General features: G+C 41.0%; 1 protein-coding gene across 4 annotated transcripts; it reads right to left on the reverse strand.

The window, feature by feature from the left end:
• Window positions 1–292: 292 nt before the first annotated feature.
• On the reverse strand, window positions 293–22410 carry drd3 (dopamine receptor D3). 4 transcript variants are annotated; one of them, XM_083995768.1, is made up of 8 exons: window positions 21918–22410; window positions 19633–19962; window positions 13165–13277; window positions 11173–11309; window positions 8584–8777; window positions 4848–4913; window positions 3204–3600; window positions 293–1588 (listed from the first exon to the last, which is right to left on the reverse strand). In XM_083995768.1, exons 2-8 carry the CDS (start codon window positions 19918–19920, stop codon window positions 1392–1394), a joined length of 1392 nt encoding a protein of 463 aa, XP_083851894.1. In that variant the 5' UTR covers window positions 19921–19962; window positions 21918–22410; the 3' UTR covers window positions 293–1391. The 4 variants fall into 4 exon arrangements, with proteins under 4 accessions (XP_083851894.1, XP_083851895.1, XP_083851892.1 ...); XM_083995769.1 differs by having other exon boundaries at window positions 293–1527; window positions 3204–3603; XM_083995766.1 differs by having other exon boundaries at window positions 3204–3603.
• Between the last annotated feature and the right edge of the window lie 929 nt (window positions 22411–23339).

Raw genomic sequence — 23339 nt, forward strand, 5'->3', positions numbered from 1 at the left:
TTCCTCCATCCCTCCATCCCTCCCTTACCTATCCATCTAGTCTTTCATCTTTGTTCTTTCACTCCCATTTTTTTTCCTTTTGGCTTTACTGCGTCCTACTCAGCTTTCCCATCATCTATTATCCACTTCTATGTTTTTGTCCTCGCATTGATCCTCCCTCTCTGTCACTGCTGCCTCCCCTTCTCTCTAAATCTCCCAATATCCTGTTCACTCTTCTTGGATCCTCTTGTCTTTCTCTCAGAAACCCGCGAACACGTCTATTCTCTAGTAGCTATATGATGGTATCTTTGATCACAGACAACATTCAGACATACACTTGCATACGCGAGCTGTGTATTTTCGTGTTTTGACAGATGAATGCAAGGCTGGAAAACATCTCATCTTTTTTTTTTTTTCCGTGTGTGTTTGTTTTATTATTTACAACACATTGCAGTAAACGCTCTCTCCATAACATACCGGCCCACTACATGGTTTACAGTCCTGCTTGAGTTGTTAGGATCACAAAGCTCCTGCTTCCATCAGCACATTAGAAGAGCCAGCAAGCAGCTCTAAATCATGGGGAAATTTGCCATTTAACAGACAATCCCTTTAGAAAAAACACTGAAAATGTTTTCTGTGCGCGTTACATCAAAATCTCACATTTCTTTTTATATTCTAATTAATCCACATGGCACACAATGCCTCCACATCGATAAACATGACAATCAAAATGATGTGACTCTTGGCAAGGACCAATACGATCCTTCGAACACAATTCAAGCGAATGGCCTTGAATTTTGATTTGTGCATGCGCAGGTGAATAACTGACGGTGTTGATGATGAAGGAGGAGGCGAGTGGACGAGGTGAGTAACATCAGTTAATCCACATGTGGCGGCGGCGGCGGCGGCAAGCCTCAGGAAGAGGTGGCCTGCAGGTTTATGATCAATTCATGAGTCGTGCAGCTCGATTGTGGTTGTCAAACCTACACTGATCGAAGAGTCCTGAACTGAGGAACTGTGCCAATGAACCGTACACATACTGTACAAGACGTATCCACAAGAAAGTCCAACACCTTGTGCTATCAATAAGACCGTATGCATGTGCGAGTTTAAGTCTCAGTTGATGAGTAATACTGTTCAGATGAAGCCCTGTTGAGAAACAAAGGTTTGAATCTTTGTTGGAGTCAGAAGAGTAAAAATCCTCTTGTTTGTATTTATTGCACGACACAGTGTTGGTTCATTTCCATGCGTCACCTTGCTGCTACTGTATAACCGCTGTAGGACTGAAAATGGATTTCCTTCCCTCAACCTTGAACAGCGTATATCTGTGGTCACCGTTCACTAAATGCACCATGCCTGAGCATGACTTCTTGGCCTCATTTCCATTTTAATTTCCTGGCGCGCCTCCTTCCTCAGCAGCTGAGGATCTTGATGAAGGCCCGTCTGAACTCGATGTTGAAGGTGGTGTAGATAACTGGGTTGAGGGCGCTGTTGACATACCCCAGCCAGGTGAAAGCACCGTAAAGTGCAGGAGGCACGTAGCATGTCCTGCAGTGGGTGTTCAGAATGTGAGTCACAAAGAAAGGCAGCCAGCAGATGAGAAACACCCCTGGAGCAGCCAGAGCAGAGAGGTATGGAGAAAAGACGGCAGGGAATCGAGAGTGCAAATGGAAAAGAGTGGAGGACAAAGAAGAGATAGAGGGGGGAAAAAAGAAAGCAGGCAGAGCAAAAATGGTGAGAGGCCAGAGAAAATATGAATATGAAACATGTTTATAATGTAAATTTGAGGTGAAGGATAAGTTGAATAGTTTGAGAAAGATGGTTCAAAAGAAAGGAGAGAGAGGACGAGAGAGAGAGAGAGAAAATACAGAATTCATGTTAATGACTGCAATTGTTCAATCAGCTTAGCAACTAACAGGCACAGCAGATGTCTGTGGATGTGGGCCAGCAGCAACACAGTGTGAAGGTTTGAATAGTGATGTCTTTTTTTAGACCTCCGCAAACCACAAAAAGGGAACATTTGAGGGAAGAGATAAAACTTTACATTCGTCACAAATTTTAGCATACCTGACTACAAAAGTTTAGAATATACCCTTTACAAAACCAAAAATTCAAGAGCAAAATGTTTGCTCTGGGTATAGGCCTAGTAACGAATGCCTTCTGAATTTAAGATTAGCTGACTATGTAAAATCATTAGTGTCATTGTAGGCTTGATACAAACATTTGCTACTATACATTTCTGTATTGAAGTAGAACAAGGTTATACCTGATTAGGATCTCTGGTCTTAGTCTTTTAGCATTATCTCTCTTCCCAAGCCATTGTGACTTTTATAAATCTTTGTTTTTTAGTAACAGTCACCTGAAGATGTTTCCAGTTCACTGTCTTAACCTTAACCAATTAGCTACAATTAGCTGAGTTACAGCTGATAAAAATGTGCAACAAGGACAGTTGTGATTTTAGCCAATCTACTACAAATGAGAAGCCTCCATTGGTTAATTGAATAAGTGAAACATTTCTTAAAGAATTATCACACATTTTCTGTGAATAATCAATCACCGACTTTCTGAACTGAATATCCTCATCACGCTTTTAAGAAAAGCTTCACAGGGAAAACAACCGGCCACTTAAAATGGATTTGATTCCCCATTACAATGCACTTTGTACTCATGTGCAAGTCTTGAGGTCACTTACATCAAACAACTGTAAATACTGCGACTCAATTTAAGGCCTTTTCCCCCGACATCACAGGAGAGCAGAGGTCATCTGGCTTAACAGCAGCTGGAAAGGGGACTGGACTGAGATCATCCTCTGTGTGTGCACCATTGTTTCCACTGACACCGGTGTAATGTAATCAGACACCTCTAATTACATTTTTTTTCAGTGAGGTCTATGCTCTGCCAGAGCTAAACTGGACCAGGTTTATAGCAAGCTGGCTGATAATTGGAGCGTGTGGAAGCTGTGTCTGAGCGCACACTGTGAATGTGAAGCCAGCCAGACTTTTCACCTTCACTTTATTGTGGTTCAGCAAAAAAATATGCAACAATGCAGGAACCAGTGTGACCAGTAGCCTACAGGTGAACGGATACATGTGGGATGAAAGTATTAGGCCTATGTGAACTGAAGCAACTCTGTCATACATTACGTTGATGAAATTGCCTGTACCAAGTGTTACCGTGACATTTACAATTTCATTTCCTCAGGTTATCTCGCAGTCTCTACTCACCGAGCACAATGGCGAGCATCTGGGTGGCCTTTTTCTCCCGCGCGTGCATGGTCCTGAACCGCTGACTGGTGGTTTGAGAGTGAGCCATCGGCCGCAGTGACGTGTGTGTTCGTCCGTTGGACAGGTCCTTCACCTCGCAGCTCATCCTGACAGGAGGCCGACCCTTCTGGTTGTTCTCCCCCTCCTCCTCCGCCTCCTCCTCCTCCGCCTCTCCCCCCCCTCGATCCTGGTCCAGATCCACCTCTGTGCGCCCACAGGAGGCGTGGCTGATGCTGCAGTAGTTCTGTGTGTCCACTGGGGGCAGCATCGAGTTCTCCACCGGTCCCGTCTTCGGCCGTTTGCGCCACAGGCATCGAGAGAGCAGGTTGGGCTTCGAGTGACTTGACGGCTCCACGCTCTGCTGTCAGGAGTGGGGACACAGGACACATCAGGGACTCGCACAGTGAGTGAGACAACTTAGATTCACAGAATTAAAAATGTACGATTGTAGTGTTATTTTAAGCAAAACTGCACAACAATTGATTTGACAAACTTTCTACAGGATTATTCAACAACTGTCATGTCATGGTCGTCAGCACTGCAAACCTCTTTAGCATCTTTCCGCTCATTCCTCGGTGTTCGGACCTGCAGCTTTAATGTTCGGTCCATTTCCAGTTCCACCTCAACTTTTCTTTTGTGACACATTCCCTGGTATAAATCTGCATCAGCAAAAATGTTTCATCTAGCTGGTTGATGCACTGCAGCAATCAGATGCTAAAGAACCAGAACTTTTCCCCTAAAGCTGCTGAAAACCAACAAAGCAATTTCAAAGTATGAATAAGTCTACCTTCCTTTTGTCTTAAAAATCTCCCCCAGTGTAATATACATTTGAAGATTACATTAATTTTCCTTTGCTTTAACCTCATGTGGGAAATATTATGAAGCTGAGTGGTGTTCATAGACTGGTAGATAACTGAGAAGATATAGCCAATTGATCTCAAAAGTGCCGTTCAGCTTGAAACTGCCTCCAACCAAGTCTTTAAATGACATCAGCAGTCCGCACTCATGTGATTTTAATATCCGTGGAAACTTAACAAACTTTTTAAAACATATTTTTGCAAATACAGCTCCAATGCACCTTCTTCCTTTTGGACTAGTGGGAGCAGTCATTAACTAATTTCAAGGATTGTGCACAAACATTAGATTTCATTTTCCTAATCTGCGCTTACACACTCAACTCATCACACATTTTCCTCAGGGGAAAATTAGATTGTTATTCTCTCCGCCTTTGAACAGTCTGTGGATTATGCAGGTGCTGCAGTGCATCAGGCTTTGCTCAGCTGACGAGCCGCCAGCCGCCAGGTGACACGAGGCAACGAGCCACGACTCAGAATCACAATGTTTGGCTCCCAGACCCCCAGATCCCAGACCACACAGTGTAGCGAGGATCTCAAGTGTGCAGGTTCGTACACACAGACAGACCCACGTGAAAAGCTAAAAACAGAACTGCCTTGCCTCCCACAATTTCACAATACGCCAACACACTCAGTATGAGACTTAGTCAGGAATTAGGCTGCAGTGCATTGAACAATATTAATAAAAAAAACAAAGATAATTGAAGAATCTAATGGTTGTGTTTGATTGCCATTTAAAAATAGCACATACCACATTAATCCTTATAGGGGACAGGTCTTGTTTCGCCTTGGGAGTCTCCTCTTGTAGACAGGTCTCCTGGGGGATCAGATATCAAGATAGACAAGAAAACATTTTTAAAAGAGCCCATCATCCTCACACTGATCAGTCTACAGGTTGATAATCATTGCACCCCTCACTTTGAATCACACTGCATCATCTCCATTCATCTCAGAGGATGTTTTTTAAGACTCAAACAAATCTCAGTGAGTGGCCCCGACACCAACAGAATAAAATAAATCAAGGGAATAAGGATGCATGTCTGTTGTCTTTCCAGTCAATCTCACTCCTGAGTCAAACACTGTGCAGCTCAATTAAAACGACACCAAAATAAAGACAGTCACCTTTGAAACGCACAGAACTACTCCTTCCTCATATCAAATGTTCCTCCAGTTGACTGAGTCAGAGTCCTATTATGTTATTTCAAAACACTCTTCCATTATAACTCTCTCAGCCAGAACTCCCCCGGGACTTGGATCTTACACTGAGTGTCTCCATTCATGGATGAGATCCCAAACTGAGGTTCAACTATACTCAACCAATTATCTGTAACCTGCTGTTAAAGTAAATGACTGCGAATTTGGACTGAATCCAACAGGAAACTCCTGGATGTGCCAAAGCTGATCAAGTTACAGGATTGAATTATCTAATTGAGTCTTTTTATACACCATATTTTAAAAATAGGGTAGGAACAGATGCACAGAGCATGACTTGATGTCTCCTTGCCCGTGGTTATCAAGATAAAGCCGTCATTTGTATGACAGAATCAACGGGGACAAACATTAGAGTGATGGATATGATCAAAGAACTGACAGCTGATTTAGAAAAAAAAAGAAAAAAAGATTTGCACTGAAATGAGATATCCACCATTTAAAGAGCCGTGTGACCCCTGCCTCAAAATCACTGATAATAAAATAAATATATAAAAGAATAATGGTTTGACACCACTTTTTTATGACTGAAACATTGCCTCAGGGCTTGGTTCTCAAAATAAACACAAAACACCTAATGGTCTATTTATATCTATTTATAAGGCATCAAAATAGTTTTCTTTAGCTGTCTTTGGTTGATTTTGTACTTCATTTTCTAGTGGAACATTTTCATGTTTTTAGCCATTCAACAGCCGTGCTTAGCCATAGTTTACATGCTACGATGTGCAGAACTGCACCTACTGCCTAGGCTACTTCCTATTCAGTATAGTGCATAGCGCTATTGTGAAGTTAAAAATGTCTGGGCCCACATGCAGGCACAAAGGCTGTCTGGTGGAGTCCAGAGATGTATTCAGTAAAATACACAAAAGACTTGGGCTACTTCAAAGTTGAAAAACTGATGATTAGGCAGGAACACAGCAAACAACTCTAAAAAAAATGCAAACGTAGGTGATTCAAACTAGAGGGAAACTAAGGAACAGAAGTGGAGCATGAAAAAACAGCAGGGAAACATCAGAGGCAACACAAACTAACAAAGACAGAGAGGAAAGAAAGATTTAAATACACGAGGCAGGAAAGAGTAAGTGAAGAACGTGAGGGACAAACACATAGGCAGGAAGTAAAACAAAACTGTGGACACAAAAAGTAAATTGTTTAAAAAACGAAACAGGTGATAAACAACATAACAAAGTTATATGATGTGATTATGAGTATGTTACAATTTGTGTTTATGGATTTCTGTATAACATCACAACGACAGCAGCTAGTGGCTCTTAGCAGATAGGAGATTCATTCATATAAATGATTTGTCTTGTTCGTAGCCTGCAGCCTGCCACCACTTTAGACAGATTACGTTTTCATGGACAGGCCTAATAATGCAGCAGCCTTAATGGCAAAGTTTCACCAGTCCCAGGGAGCAACAGCAGCGTCTGCTGTCAAAATGCTTTGACCTTCCAAGTATAATTTGTGTTGCGTGTAGGGATGGGCACTGAAACCCTATTAAAGAGGACGTTATCAGTCCCGCTCTCAGAAGAAGAAATAGATTTCCTGTTTATTATTGCGATATAAAAGTTCTCTCACATTTTATCTCACCGACTCTGTTTCATATTAGGAAACAGTCGTCTCTATCTCTCTCCTGGAGGGCAGCTCTGCAGCACAGAGACCGTGCTGTTAGTAATGATGGAGAGAGCTCGCGGGTCAGAGGTGGTGATGTGTTTGCCATGTAAGTTTGTCACATAAATGATAGCTACTGTAGATAAAACACAGCTGAAGTTTAAAAACTGTGTTTACTTTTGCTGCAGTGGGTAGGAAATCAAATTAACCACTTGGCCTGATTATTTAACGAGGGCCAATTTATTTCTTTCTAAGGTAATTTTAGGCTACAGTACTTCTGCAATGTATAAAAATAAAAGTGTTGAAAAAGTAAAAGTGGCCCTCTGAACAACACAAAGTTGGATCGCTCTCTCTCTTATTATTATTCGTGGTAACCATCAGACTGATACCACTGTCTCTAGTGCATGTTTGCATGTGGACGTTGGCATTTAGCAGCACTGCGGCGCCTCTATACACTGTCAGAGCTGCTAGCTTGGCTTTGGACTCATATAGAAATGTTATCTATTTCCTCTGCCTTTTCTTAAAAAAATATCTCTGTCTCTCTCACTTTATTTTCCTTTTTTTAGCCATGCCACAATCTCTGTATACTACTCAGCTGCAGTGCCAATCAGAGAACGTTAACATTCACATGTTAACAAGCTAAATTTAGCTGGAGAACATCGCAGACATTATCCAAGCTGAACATCAGCACTTCCACTATAGGCATCTTATCAGACTTTTAGCATTATCATATACATCACACTTCTTTCTTCCTCTTTCGTTTCTTTCCAAAAAGCTGATAAATCAGCTCAAACACAGAGGACACACTAATGAAATGGACTATTTTTAACTTGACAAGCCACTTTAATTAAGAGCATCTTCAATTCTACACTGACAGCTGTGTCAGCTTCTTATAAACCAAGTTGTAATTTACATTTTATCTTTGACCCATGTTCGTCTAAAAGGCCTATTGCACAGCCCACATTTAAAGAGTATAGCCTCAATCAAAACCACACAGCTTTTCTGCCCTGTTAATATTTTGAGATTCCTCTGACATCTCCTCCAAACCTGCCAAGGGACTTATTGAAATGCATTTATATGAAGAAACAGCTTTTACTGTGGTAGTTTTACCCAGTGTTTCTGACAGCACAGTGTTCTCGTCTATCAGTGTGATTAAGTGTCAATTTCCTCCTATGATGGAACCAGTTATGACGCATTAGGGGAGGTTTTGGTATGCGCACACTGTGCATTTAACAGAGAAGGTCCAATATGAAGGTGAACTATAATTTGCAAGTCATTACCAGTGTGAGAGACTTTATGAGAAATTTAAAGTTGCTTTCAAGTGATAAACTTGCAGGCAGCTTATGAACTACAAATACACTTGTACTGAGACGTCAGACACTGACAGGGATGGCATATTTGAATTGTGAGCAGAACGACTGATGTAACTCTTCTTTCACATCTTTTTCCATTTTCTCTCTTGGTTTTTGTTGCATTTGTTGCTGTCGTTTGGGCTTCATAAAATATCTGTGGTTTCACTCCTCACTATGCTTTGGTATTTGGAGAATGTTTCCCATAATGATAATAAACCATGCAGTCAGTAGTAATAAATGTTAATAGGTCGTTAATAATAACCGTCACACCTTAAATTAAATTAGGGGACTATCAAATTAAGGTAATCGTCTCACCACAGATGGCGGGATCGAGCCTGGCTGGATCTTTCCACTGGCCTGGCTGAAGGTGATCCTCTTCCGCCTCATCCTGAGGAAGACGTAGATGCGGATGTAGACCAGCAGAGTGACAATAAAAGGCAGGTAAAAGGACACCACTGAGGAGTAGATCACAAAGTCGGGGTTGGAGATGGAGCACACCAAGGGGTCATCTGCGATAAAAATAAATAAATAAATAAATGAAAATACCATTATGCAAAACACAGCAAACTGTGTAATTTCCAACCAACCTCTGACCCTGTGCATGCTTGACATCTTGACAAAGACATTGATGGTCGATTGGTCGTCTTTCACACTCTGCGTACTTACAGATCTATACAGGGCTGCACATATACACCAGCAGCCATTACTGTGAGGTGGAGGTGTGATTGATCTGACAATAATTGCCCCATATATTCAGGATAAGAGACTATTTGACACAATAATACCAGTGTATGGGCCATTTTTTCAATCAGTATTAAATATCTATCAGGTGAGCTAATAGTGCTGTGAATTGATGTGACACAGGCTCTGAGTACAGCTGTATGACATGTGAGTGGCATGAAGAAACCGCAGAGAGTCGGCTCCCACAGGACGTTCCCATGGATCAATATCACATACCTCAATACACACAGAGACGAGAACAAAGACAGACACATGTGTCATATTCACTCTCCACTCCAATTTCAGTTTTAGCCATTTTCTTTGGAGCTCATACAGCCTTTGTATTTCCAAGCTGCTTTCTTTCAAACTATTATTTTGAGAGGAGGATTTAAAAAAAAAAAAAATCTGGACCATTGATTCCTCCTGATGCTGGTGCGTGGTTGCCTACTGACAAAAGATGGGATTCCCAAAAAACACCAGCCACCGTTTTGCAGTGGTTGTTAGAGGACTTAACCAAACGTCTGTATCTCTGTAAATAGCTTTACATTGTGTCTGACTAATGCTCTTAATTGTGTGCAAGCAGTCATGCATCTGTGCTGCTGGCTACCAAAATTAAAATAGCTACTGGTATTATCCCTCGCATTTCTCTGTCCAGTTTTCCCCCCTTTTTTTTGTGTGTTTGGTTGTGGATTATTCTTGTTCCAACGTCACAAAGGCCAAAGACAGAAGACCTGTCAGTGCAGAAAAATTTCAGCTATGCAGAGCATGAATAATCCCTAAAACATCCCTCAGAAGATGACACCACCCACAGCAACCTCATTTAATCAACATTCAATGCATGCAATATTTAAAAAAAATGAAAAGAGAAAGACATTTTTCTCTAGACTGGGAAGATGTCTCTTTCTCTTGTGACACTACAGCCATCACTGCTCCTTCCAGATTTACATACAGTATTTCTAAATTTCCATTGCTACGTCAATAAAAATCACAAAACGAGGACATATCCTGCCTTCAAAGCAAATTATGGAAAGTGGGCACACCCAAAAAACTGAAATGCATTGAACATAATATATAAATAATACATTATAAGAGTCAAAGAACATCTGATGGTGTATTTTCTGTTTTTATGGAGATTTAAGTGATTCTGTATTGTACTTCAATAAAGTTTGGGTAGATAGATAGACAAACATTGTTGAATTTTCAGAGACGTCCTATCTTATAGTCTCTACTTTAGGTCAAACACTAAGGTCACTGAATTTTATACTTTCTATAGAGTTCAATAATGTCTTTTTTTTTTTTAATTTTTTATTAATGTCATTTATTAAACTGTTTAGACCAGAGAAACCAGAAATCCTGCCACTATGACAACTTGGTTTGTACATTTTGAACATGGTTTCCCTTATTGACAGTGGCTCATGTGCCGTAAATTAGCAGTTGTGCCTTGTTATGTTATTGAAATGATTTGTTACCAAGGGAATCAAACAACAGTGCCTGCATCCTTTCTAAATTAGTTGAATAGGTTTTGTGTTGGTGTTAATATTGATCTTATTGGGGTCTAACTGCAACAAATGGTGGTTTTGCAACCCTGTTTTCATTATGTGGTTGACAAATTGCAAAAATAGTAAGAAGCAGGCAGGACAAATTCCCAATATGTTTGACTCTAATTACAACTCACGGCTCCTCCTGCTTGGTTGCTCTTAATAAGGCCCAAATGATATCACACAAAAATGTTAAATGCAGCAGTCTGACTGCTTAAGAGCCAAACAACATCTTTTAAACTCAACATACCCAGTCAGCAACACGGGCTGTTTAGAATGTGAAGTCGCAGACAGGAGCTGTGATAACCTCAATATAATCTTCAGTGGTTATTTTCTCATACATACACAAAACCTCAGGAGAGATCCACAGAATACATTATGCAACATTTTCACCGGCTGAGCAGTGCTTCCCGTTTCAAGTAAATTGACTCTGACATACTAAATCAGTGGAGTGCACCTTTAAATCCCAATTTAGGTGGTATGTCATGTCCCACTGCTGACCCTAAATGACAGGTAGACTGGATTTTGACCCTGGATTTCCGAATAATGCGGCGTCTTCGTGCCTTGAATTCCACTCAGCACCTTGCCTGACTGTGCTAGAATAAATCTGGACATGAAGATGAAATCCAAATGCTGTTGAGCTGACCTGTGGTGTTGAAGCCAAATAGCAGGGGACAGGAGACAGCGAAGGCCAGGACCCACACAGTGGCAATCATCACAAAAACTCTCTTCCTGGAGCGATGGGTGGTGTTGTACAAGACGGGCATCACCACTGCTGTGTACCTGCGGACACACGTAGAGATTAGAGTCTTAAAAAATATGTGTGCGCAAGGGATAGGCGATAGTAAAACTGCTAAGGACAGTAAAAGAGAATAATTTGAGGTCTCCCTGAGAGGAACTGGGCTTTGGGGAGGTTGAAAGGAGATGTATAACATGAAGACAAACAAGATAGCAGCAAAACAAGCATTTCTATTCAGAAACAATATCTATTCAGCAATTTACCCAAATAGAGGAGCTTTAATCGGCGCACTACACATACCAAGGGTGTATAATGAGCCAGAGAAAACTAGGTTCACCATCAGAAGCAGCAATTATGCTGGACCCCGACCCAAAAAGGATGTGATGTTATGTTGTTTAGAGCCAGATAACTGCCACCACTGTTTATCCTCATCAGACTAATTACTCTGGTTGCTCTCTGGGCGAAATGCAGGGCGATACCCGGAGCCAAACAGACACAGACACTCACTAAAAATACTCTTCCCTTGCTGCTTTACTCCGTCTTTACCCTCCTGCCATATTGCTGTCTGCTTAAATGAAAACTGAAATGAAAATTTGGAGTGGTAAAAAATTGTGTTCTGCACATGGTTTATTGATCAAGTGGTGCTTTAAAGTTTTAGCTAAGATTGAAAACAAGGCTCCCAATTGCGTTTCAAAAAATGTCTGACGCTCTGAGTTCTCTAACAAAGACGCTTCACCTTGATGTTTCAACTTCTTTGCTGGTATATTTATGGTATCTTTCCTTTGATACCTCCTTTAAATAGGTGACATATCGTCCCTGCCACCACAGCAACGTGTGCTATGAATTTATAAATAAACATTGCTGCCACAAAGGTAATGTGGGCGTATTGTACACTATCAATGACACAGAATGCCAGTGGTGCTTCGCATCAATTCAGCACCTCGCAAGGCGTGTGATACTGTAGCAATGTTGTTAATCGGCTCATCCAATAATCAATCACAGAGAATCGAATGGGCTCAAAAGAAGCAAATCATGTATTGTTGAGAAAAACACTGCGGGACAAACATACGTAGCCTATATGTAAGAAAATGCAAATATATGCTACAAGTGTTCATGAAGTACATGTGAGCTGCAAGGTCAGAAAAGACATTGTTGAGTTTACCATCTTGTCTTTTAAATCACTAGGATCTAAAAAGCCATGGTTTCTGTACCATAAACTTAAAGAAATTAGAAAAAGTGAGAGTTTGGTGTTCGTACTGCTCTGACACCTCTGGTTTTAATGTACTTTATTCATTCTGTGGAGTTGAACTCTTGATGCCTGCGGGTTGTAAGTTCAAAGACCCCAGAGAGTTATTAAATATTTACTGCGACACAAGAAAGAATTCTAGCAAATAAATAATGTAAATACTGGATGCAGAGATACAACTAAGGTCAGAACTGAAGCAGAGTCCCCAGCGTTAATGCAAACACGAAGCAGTGCGATTATCAGTAAATGCACATTTCATAAAAGAACAAAGTGTGCATGACACACACATACACACAAGCACATACATACACACACAGACACACATTTATCAAGAGGATATGAGCATCAGAGGAGGATATTGTGATTCTCCATGAAGTTTTAAAATATCTATGAGCCGAGGTGAAGAAAAGAAGAATACCTGGGAACATGGAAATCTCACATGGGTAGATGTCATGGCAACATCTGTAGTTATACAACAACGGCTGCAAGGAATACACACACACACACACACACACACACACACACACACACACACACACACACACACACACACACACACACACACACACACACACACACACACACACACACACACACACACGCACACACACACACGCACATGCACATACGCACACGCACACACACCGACTCACCTGTCAATGCTGATAGCACACAGGTTGAGGATACTGGCGGTGCACATCATCACATCCAGCGTGACAAAGATGTTACAGTAGAGCCGGCTGAAAAGCCAGGCACCGCCAACCACCTGCACAGGACAGACAGGCAGATTAACAACGCACACGTTTCCTTTCCCCTTCTTCACCGTGAAGTGTGAAGCACCTATTGAGTGCACACATGAATGCACACACTCCCACATGTGATAGAAAAGCAAAGAAGTAGGACGAAATTGGCACGTGAGATGGTTCGGCTGACGTGACATGGCAAAAAAGAGAGAGAAAAAAGCTAATGTGCCTCAATTTGCAGCATTATTTATTGAACATAAGCATTTATTTTCATTTGGTTATTAATTATGCACGAATTAACAAATATGTTTGTGTCAGCATACAATATTTGTCCTCATATAACACAAGCTGCAAGGTACTCTGAGGTGGTCAAGTGTAAACTTTAATAATGACACCATGATGGATGACAATGTAGTAGGCATGTAATGGGAAAGTAGAACTGAGGGACCGTGTCAAACGCACCGTCTAATTATCCTCAAGGGAACTTCCATTTCTCAGAAACAACATTAACCCCCAGCTAAACCAACAACACCCCAAACTCCCACATCTTCACCTCCTCCATCCCCTCCAGTGGAGGCCTGCTCAGACCGTCAGGCTTCCACTTAGCCTACATAATGCCTGGTAATAACGGTCTGACAAAGACAAATGGGATCCAAGCTCCATTGACTACAGAGTCTCTTGGATATGGGATGGCAAATATACACCTACCTGCACAGAGAGGCAGCAGGCACACATGGGAGTACGCACAAGCACACATGCGCGTACAAAGATGTAAATAGCAGATGCTCTATTGCATAAAGCTGTCCCAGAGATGTCCCACATACCCGGAGACAAACAAATGCACGAGCACATTTTTCATTTTTTACATACTGATGTGGAAACATTTACTGAGTCTTTTCTTAACTTAAGCTTAACACTCACACAAGGTCAACCCTAGTTTCTAACTTTTTTTCATTATATGCAGACTATCTAAGTTGAAACGCGTTGGTTGTCCCCGATGTTAGAATAAAGGACTTTAACACATTTCAGAGTGCCTCGGCCTTCCTAGACAAATACAAGTCCAGTTGCCTTCAATTTAATTTGTTGCCCCGAAATATTTTGTGATAATTACTATTGATAATGAAATATGTATTTTTTAAACAGAGAAAATGGTGGTAAATACATAAAATAAAGTAGAAGTCTGAGTTCTTATTTCACTGGTAAAGATTGGTAAAGGTTAAGACATTTAAAAGTTGAAGGGCTGTAAGAGTAAATTTTTTATCATCCACTTCAATGTTTTCTGTCACATTTCATTCTACTCTATAAAATAAAACACCAGTGATGAAATCTTGTCCCGAAAGCCGAGCATCTTCCACACTACAAATGGAGCTGTTTCTGTAATCAAGTCTTACGTTTTACTGAGGCTGAGCCAACACCGTTTAAGGATGGATTGTGGAAAGCGAACGCTCACTCACTGCTGCCAATACAACCACTTCCTTCAAGTACAAGTCATAGATCAACTGCACCACGGAGTGATAAGGTGTCTTGCTCAAGGGCACATGATTAGTGCCTGCTGAGGGCAGAGAGAGCGATACTCAGTCACTTTTCCTGCCAAGACATGCCTGCAGAAGCAAACCAGCAACCCTGTGGTCACAACAAGCTAATCCCCTGTCCTTCAGATTAGAGCTCGCAGGGTGATGGTGCTCTCAGTGCCAGTCTTGGGAGTTCAAAGTCTTTGCCTCCGACTCTGAACTAATATGTTTTTTCCAGCCTTATCCAAGATATTACTGACCTCTACATTCTTGTTAAATTAATGAATATTGTACTTCAGTGTCATACTATCTTTTAATGACCCTTTTCTTATGGGATTACAAATCTTACCCTTGAATCTCTAATGAAAAGTTCCACTCTGAAATGAAAAACGCAGTACTGCTCTCACAGCATGACTGCGTGCATGGAAGTTAAACTCATGACTGAAGCCCAATGAGGGTCCAGGACTCCTTTATTTACCTTTTGTAGGATATAATCATCTTTAATTTGTCATCTTCTGTTCACTGAATGTGTTTCTGTTTCTCTGGCTGACCTGCCGTTGAATCCTCTGCATACTGTGAGAGTTTTTCTGCTGACAGTAATCAAACTTTGGGCAGCGGGACGGCTGCATGTGAAGCATAACTGGACGTCGCCCAGATAATTTTGAGACTTCATGCAGGCAAACATCTGCCCTTCAGCAACACACTTGGTCTCCCCAAGCTTCAAGAATGCTAATCGGCACACATGCGCCTACGTCCGTGTACTTATACAAATAGGGCTTTCTCAGTGAGGCAGCACATTACTTCTTCATTACTGTGTTGGAAATGTGGGTGCCTGAGGGTCACATATATTCAGATGCAGTTAATGGAGGTACTGAACAGCAAGTGACATGACAGGGGAGGTGGAAGGAATTATTAACAACTGGCTGGAAAAGCCATTACATTAAAAAACAAAACAAAACAAAAAAAACAGTGAGATTAACAACTAATTCATGTGTGGAAATTCTGACAAGAAAAGATCTCATATTTACGAAAAACAATCCAGATTTACAGACCGAAAACTTGAAATCGTGACAAACATTTGAGTCACAAAAGTAGTTAAAGACATTTTGATTGAGAGAATAAAATCAGACTTTTGGAGCCTAACAAATGCAATTTCCTCAAACTTAACCATTATGGCATGACACATAAGGAGAGAAACACATGGTTACTATTTAGCTACGTTAAGCCATTAACAATGAAATCAACATGGAATTGTGGAGATCAGAGACCATTTCTTGACACAACACGTGGTCCCAAGGGCATTTTATATGATAAACAAATATTAATAGAAACAGTAAATTCATTTATGTTGATTATTTTGTATAAGATCTAAACTGAAGTCAACAAAACATACGTTGGATGACTGATGTTAGTCCTCATTCAACATTTGCAGCTTTGTTTGTTTGGACCTTTTATATTAAAGAAAGCTCTGAGCGACTGTTGCTGCCAGTTGGTGATGATGTGTTTTGACAGTTATTCTTTATATGTTCAATGAAAGGCAAGATAGGGTCAGTAGATGCAACTCTTTATTTATTTACATTGTGACAAAGCCAACAGTGTATATACAGTACATGACACATTGCTTAAATAATTGAGGCTATTAACACCTGCCATGTGACTTTTAACACAGCTCATAATATGATAACTTACAGAAAAGGTGTATTATTAATAAGCTGCTATCACGATGATAACCCGACCATTGATTGAAGAATGTTACACGTTTAAGAGAAATATGAACAATACTCTGGCACTCATGGGATTTATGGGATATGGATCCACAAAAAATATATTATTGATGATCACTGGGAAGTTTTCTCCACCATCTCTCAGCGATCTGCCTGAAACACAACAAAGAAAGCAGCACTGTTAACTCTGAAAACAGAACCATAAAAATGTGAATGTAACCCTTGAGTTTACTTTAGCCTTTTTGGCCTTGGTTGGCTAATATAATAAGATGATTATTCACAAAGGAAAGTGTACAATAAAACCAACACCTCAGTCAGAGCCTTTTTATTATTTGACCTGTTTTACGAAGGTCCTTGGCAGATTTCTCTTAATCAAAATATCCTTCGTGCACCAGCAGTGTAGGCTACTCACTAAAGTTGTGCATGGATGTAGGTTTAGAGATAAAGATAAAGATTGAGTTCATACGTTTCCTCTGTAGGTTGTATGACACTGATGGTCTCATCACATGGTTATGGACTTCTTGGCAGTTTTCCCATCTTGTATTTGTCCTGAGGTCTCTGCAGTGTTGTAGGGGAGTCTTCACATCATTACTGATTGCTCACTTGATGACAATGCATTCATACTGGGGCAAATTCTGTGGGAGTCCCACAGATAAGCATGTTGCTTGGCAGCTGCTTCTAGAAAACAAAAAAAGATTGATCAACATTTATTGGTTACACATATTATCAAATATCTCATGTACATGTCTATTATGAAAGATTTGCCTGGATTCTGCAGTCATTCCTTCTCTCCACCGTAGCTTTTACTAAGTTGTGTAAGTGATGGGGGACAATGTACAATCCATCTGGGCAATATGTTTTCTGAATCTTAGCTTAAGCTCATGATGATTGAAGAGAGGAGATTAAGCTGGTTTCTTTAAATCTAACAGTCTTATTTGCCTAAGTTTGCCTAAGTAGCTCAGCAACAAAATGTTGTGAGTGAAAACATAAAGACGGATTTTGGATTAAGAGTAAAACTGGAAGACAGCTGGATTTGTCTAGCTCTGACTGCTGACGCCTCGCTTCTGATGAACTCTAATTAATGCATTTTTAGCAAATGAGGAGGATAGTTAACTGTGTTCCTATTACGTACAGTGGAGCTGTGTGAGAAATATGAACAGTGTGGCGAAATCATCACATCATCCAACTTATACTGTGGTTTAAAACTGTAGGCTACTGTTTTACCACAAGGCCGAGTTAATATGACTAGCCTATTCTAGGGAACGAAGTTCAATTCATTCATTACTTAACATGCACAAAGTCTTAATTCAACCAAATAGCAGAAAGACTTACCTCAATCACTTCTGGCATGAACCTAGATCCATATCAAAGATGCCCTTGGTGCAGGTTCTTTACATCTTGAAGGCCACTGAGCCAAACTTGTGCAAGATGTTTTCTTAAAAATCCTAACATTGCTCAATCCTTTGGTTATATGAGGTGGTAATGTAGCATTTGTCAGACAACTCTGCACTAAACAGTCTTCTGTCCTGATCAATAAAGTAGGCTAACCAGCAAGAGTCCTATTGTTGTTTTTGTGGGAGATGCATGTAGACATGTGACCATTCATGAAAATCTGTCAACTGCAGAATTAATGCATATTCTGTAGGCCTATGGTTTTAATTTGTTGCATTGACAAACCACAAGACTTGTGTTTCAGTGGACTTAGAAAACATTGCATCAGCTGTACTTTTGGAGGATATAGGATATTGAACAGGCACTGTGACACTAGCCAACTTGGTTGCATTTCAAATGCAAGAATTTATATCCATGAATCAGCTCTTACTGGTTCAGCTGCTACTGCAAGAAACGATTGCAGGGCTGCAGGTAACCTGAAGGAGAGCTTTTCTTGTAATTCTAACGTCTTTCCAAGATCGTAAATTATAATTAACATGATATGGTGACCATTCTTCTAACTTTTTCAATGCAATGCTCAATTTGCCATCACAGTCCGATAAAACTAAAATTTGCAGGTTTGTAATTGCCTCGTCATTATTTGAAGTTCATCCGGTATCTCCAGAGGATGAAGTCATAATTTGGTAATATTCAATATGTCCTTCAGCAATTATATATAATCTATATGAATAGTGAAGAACAATCTAAACTACCTTTTATCATCATTACTGTCTTGCTATCACCCACATAGTTGTCAGTACATAATAAGCTCCAAATGACCCTCATCCTTTATCTCTATGACTCCAGCTTCTCTTTTAGATGAAAATGCCCACTTTATCTCTCAACCCTCTGTTCACTCTCCTCTCCTCTCTTCCCCTTTTCCAGTGCCAGCACCTCATTCACTGCCAAAGATCTGTATTTCAATCTCTTCCACTTCCTTTGCAGTTCTAATACTTCCCCTCGACTTTCTTACCCTTCTTTCCTTCAGGTCTTTCCAGCAATGACTTCCAACTATTGGTACCATAAGGATTACTACTGCAGTCATCAGAGGATAAAAGGGAAGACTAATGAAATACATATGATAAAAAAACAACAAATTACACATATTATTAAATGAGGAATGGTTTATATACTTTGTTAGTTGCAGTTAAAGTAGCCTACTTTATCAACTATCCCCGGGATAGGCTATCACTGAGCATTAGGTTATAAGTCCCTAATATTTTTTTTTTTTTTTTTTTTTAGAAAATAACATTATCAACAACTAACTATACACTTCTGTGTCCATTCCCTTTGTTTAAACATTTTAACCTTTAATGTCATTCATTAAGTGTGACATGAGAGTCAGTGTGCATGCCTACAGTATATGCGTCTGCAATTTTTCTCCATTATGTATCTCTTGAAAACAATGAGTATGTTTTTGAATCAACCAAGTTCTCTACAATAAAATGATGATGATGATAATGATGATTATTATTATTAAAAGTCTTCACACTAGCATGAAAAATGTTCACTTTTATGCAGTTACGTAACATTCACTTTTGTTAAAATGAACACATTTGGAGCAGAGAGTGGTGTCAGTGAAGGGGTACTTGAGATTTATGTTAGTCATACAGGGGACCAGGGGTATATCAGACAAAGGACAAAGGCTAGAAACCACTTTTGGTCAGTCCTCTATGTCGAAACTGTAAATGCAGACACTCTGACCTCCTCACCTCCAGGTAGACAGCCCAGGGCATGACCAGCGAGGCCACCAGCAGGTCGGCCACAGCCAGGCTGACCACCAGGTAGTTGGTTGTGGTCTGAAGCGAGCGCTCCCTCAGCACGGCCAAACACACCAGCACGTTTCCAAACACAATGGCCAGGATGAGCAGGGAGTACAGCATGGCATAGTAGTTACGCTCCTCGTCCTGCCCTGATGCCTCTGAGCTCTCATTCCTCTCATCAATGCCGAGGCGGTCTGACTCGTTCCAGAGCCGCTCTGCGCTGCTAAACATCGCCATGGAGACGTCCCAGTGACATGGGAGGTGATATGTTTGGCAGACCTGCCGAGGAAAAGGAGCACAGGTTGGTTTTTACCCATTCATCACATAACTTACTTACTCTCCTATGAATTCTCACACGCAGACATACTATTACTCATTAGTTACATAAAAGTGCATCATATCAGCTGTCAGATGACGGTGGTGGCATTGTTTCAGGTCAGAGGCCTACTGGGAAACGTTTCCCGACTCCTAGCAACAGTAGTCAGATGAACTGATAAATAAAACGGTTGAAATGCATCCCTGCAGTAATATTTCCTGCTGTACATCACTGCTGTTTGGTATACACTGGCAAAAGTGTTTCAATTTTGCTGCTGAATGAAAAATGGAAGATTTTATTGATGTGTCCTTAAGATATATGGCTCTCAAGCACCTATAGAGATTATCCGCTCCATAAAGATGCAACAGAAATTCCAGTCAGCCTTTAAGTGTATCCCCCTTCCTTCCTGCAAATGGCTTTCAACTCAACTAACAGAGACAGAAAAGTACAAAGCTAGAGATACGGTAACTTTAATGAGGGGCTGGCTGTGTGCCTTTGAGCAGTGTCAGTAAGGTTAGCTCATTGGGGAGGGGTAATAACTCCGTGCCGCCACCCTGAGAGATCTGGTTGGCTCTGGTCCCGGGCCCTGCTCCTTGCACTCCATCCTTCTCTCATTTATTCCCAAACCGCCCTATCTGGCCTGACTCCAGACAGCAGCGCTGTGGTAATGCTCACACCTGTGTCTTGATGGTAAACACACACAGATCCATCTTTTCCAGCTTCCTTCTCTTTCTCCGTCCATGAGAGAGAGAGACAGGGAAAATGACACTGAGAAACTAGGGACATTTTTAGACATGGCTCAAACCCAGGAGGCTTTTTATAAAGATTTCCTCTGTCTATTATTCCACTGAGTTCTTCTCCAACGTCTCCAGTTTCATATTAGTGTCCATGACAGAATCAGAAGACGCACTGAGAAAAAACCAACCACCCATACACATCACCTTGAAGTCTACTGATGGGACACCGCCTCAATCACAATACAAGTTGTGACAGCTCAGGAGGAAAGCAACTCATAAAATATTGGGAGACACCCAGATCCATAAACACACACGCGCACAAACACACAACCTTCATGCACACATTAATTTTTAATCTGATCTGCACTGGTTACATGATACAAGGTTGCACAGAGCTCCAAGTGAAAGGTTTGTTTATCTAGAACAAGTGCAAATAGAAACTGATTTCCCTCTTCTGTATACTGGAACTTGATCTTATTCAACCACCACCTGATCCTGATCCTGCCTCCTCACAGTGAAGTAGCCTACTCTGAACATCAAGTGTGTGTGCAATGTGCAATGGGCATCAGCATCACCCGCATGCACAGCCCACATACATTTCTGGCTCATAGTGTGTGTGTGCTCTGAAGCCATTAGGAAGGATGCACAGCAATTGGGGGAGGGTGTGTTTTTTTCTTTTTACTGTGTTTTAACTACATTAAGACCTTATGACAACGTAGCCACATTATCAGATTAATAATAATTACTTCTGGATCAATTAATGGGAGGTTGTGAGGTCAAATTGATAGTTTGGTAGTTGTTCTATGTTAATTAACCTGTATCGCTGCCAGGCTTGGTCGCAAATTCAATTAAAACCCATGAGCGCGTTATCCTGCTCCACAACCACGCTTACAGAAATATTGAGGTCACATATCATCTGGTAAAGCAGAGGAGTAATAACGAAAAACGTTTTTTTTTTTTTTTTTTTTTTCCTTTTTGGCCATAGCATAGGCTACTGTCTCTCAAAGAACACGGAGGAAGAAACAGTTAAGAAACAAAAGGCACAAAACGGTGAGATAGGAAAACATTATGATGAAGCATTATTTAAAAAAGGGCGTTTTATGTTACTTCAGTTTGTACGTGTTGTTGTTTTTCTCACCCCCGATAGAATTAAAAAAGAAAAGAAAAGTAAACTTACATACCTGTTACTGTTTACCAGTGAGGAATTCATCAGATGCCATCGAGGAAGAGCATCATCCGTGCAGAGTTAAAAGTTGTCCGTTCAGCGCGTCCAGCACAGCGAGGCGAGCGGGAGGAGCAGGAGGAGCGCTCGGTGCCATTGCGCACCGGGGAGTGTGAGTGTGGGAAGCTCACAACAAGAGATGAATCGCCGCGCACACTCTCAGCTACTCCGTGTGTGTGGATCTGTGACAGTCGGTATCACGCGTGTCGGGCTCCGTACTACTCTTGCCACACCGGTGGTACGCGTATAACCTATGCGTGGTGGTGGTGGACACGTCCGACGGTGTCTTCCTTTACGCGTTACGTGATGCAGCAGTGGCATATGAAAGTGACCAGTTGTCACAAGAAAAACATCTGTTATAGTTTCAAAATGCAATCAGTCACACTCATCTTTTTTTTATGGTGCAAGTTGACATAAACGCACGAACTGTGTTAAAAATCCTGCCCCGTGGCCGTATTCCTCAGTTATGACCCTGAACCAGTCTGGGTCGTGCTTTGCTGGAAGTGACATTGCATAAAAATAGCCTAATGCTGGCCTCAGAAAACAGGACCAGTAAGACATACAGAGCGTAAATTAGGTCAGTCTGGGTCCATGCTGTGAGAAATGTATAGACTGACACACTGTTGTGGCTCCTCTGGTCTACTTATGGGTCCCTTTCCAACCCCCCGCCAGTCACACAAGAAATGTTCAAAAACCCTCACTGCTGAAAAAGTACCAGGAGCTTGTGTCTTATATCTCACATTCCCAGCCAGTGTGCTTTGTTTTGCTATCTTCTACATGGCACTTTAAGATAAGAGTAATAAGCCCTGCAGGAGCCCTCACAGCACATAAACAAATGAGACCAAACCAATGCACCGAAGGAAGGTGTTATATATTTTCCCTACGAACCATTTTTAACTTGTGACAATTTTATTACAAAAGAAATTCAAGACTTCTCTGTGGAATTTAATTAAGGAGTTGGGGTCTAAGTTAATGTCTGCTGAGGAGCAAATGAGGACCAAATGTGCTAATGTTTCCAGATATCTTTAACAAATGACAGACTGTAAAAGCACATCTAGATATAAAGCCTCCCTTAATGTGGATCTTTTAAAAGCAAGGGGAGTGGATGACCTATTCTATGTAACAGCAGCTGACAAATAGCTTTTACTGCTCATTTTTCAAAATGAACCTGCTCTCAGTATTGTGTTTTAACTAATGTAAAAGCCCCCAAATGCCCTTGGTGCTTGCTTACTGGAAATCTGACCCAGCTTTCTTCTCCACAGTATGCTGGCAAACATATCCTGTGCTGTGCAGAGCTGAAGACAATCCTGCGGCTGCTGTAATCCATACATTTGAAACTCAACAAAAATCAGTGGTGTGTGACATCCACGACATGTGCTGA

The sequence above is a fragment of the Trachurus trachurus genome (genome assembly GCF_905171665.1).
Source record: "Trachurus trachurus genome assembly, chromosome: 20".
NCBI classification, from domain to species: domain Eukaryota; kingdom Metazoa; phylum Chordata; class Actinopteri; order Carangiformes; family Carangidae; genus Trachurus; species Trachurus trachurus.

Excerpts from the sequence above, each read along its gene's own strand:
- drd3 (XM_083995766.1), bottom strand. The coding sequence starts at position 19,920 with ATGGCGATGTTTAGCAGCGCAGAGCGGCTCTGGAACGAGTCAGACCGC. Across the intron at positions 13,278-19,632 it reads CCTGGGCTGTCTACCTGGAG|GTGGTTGGCGGTGCCTGGCT; the intron begins GTGAGGAGGTCA and ends TGTCCTGTGCAG. Across the intron at positions 1,589-3,203 it reads GATGCTCGCCATTGTGCTCG|GGGTGTTTCTCATCTGCTGG; the intron begins GTGAGTAGAGAC and ends TGGCTGCTCCAG.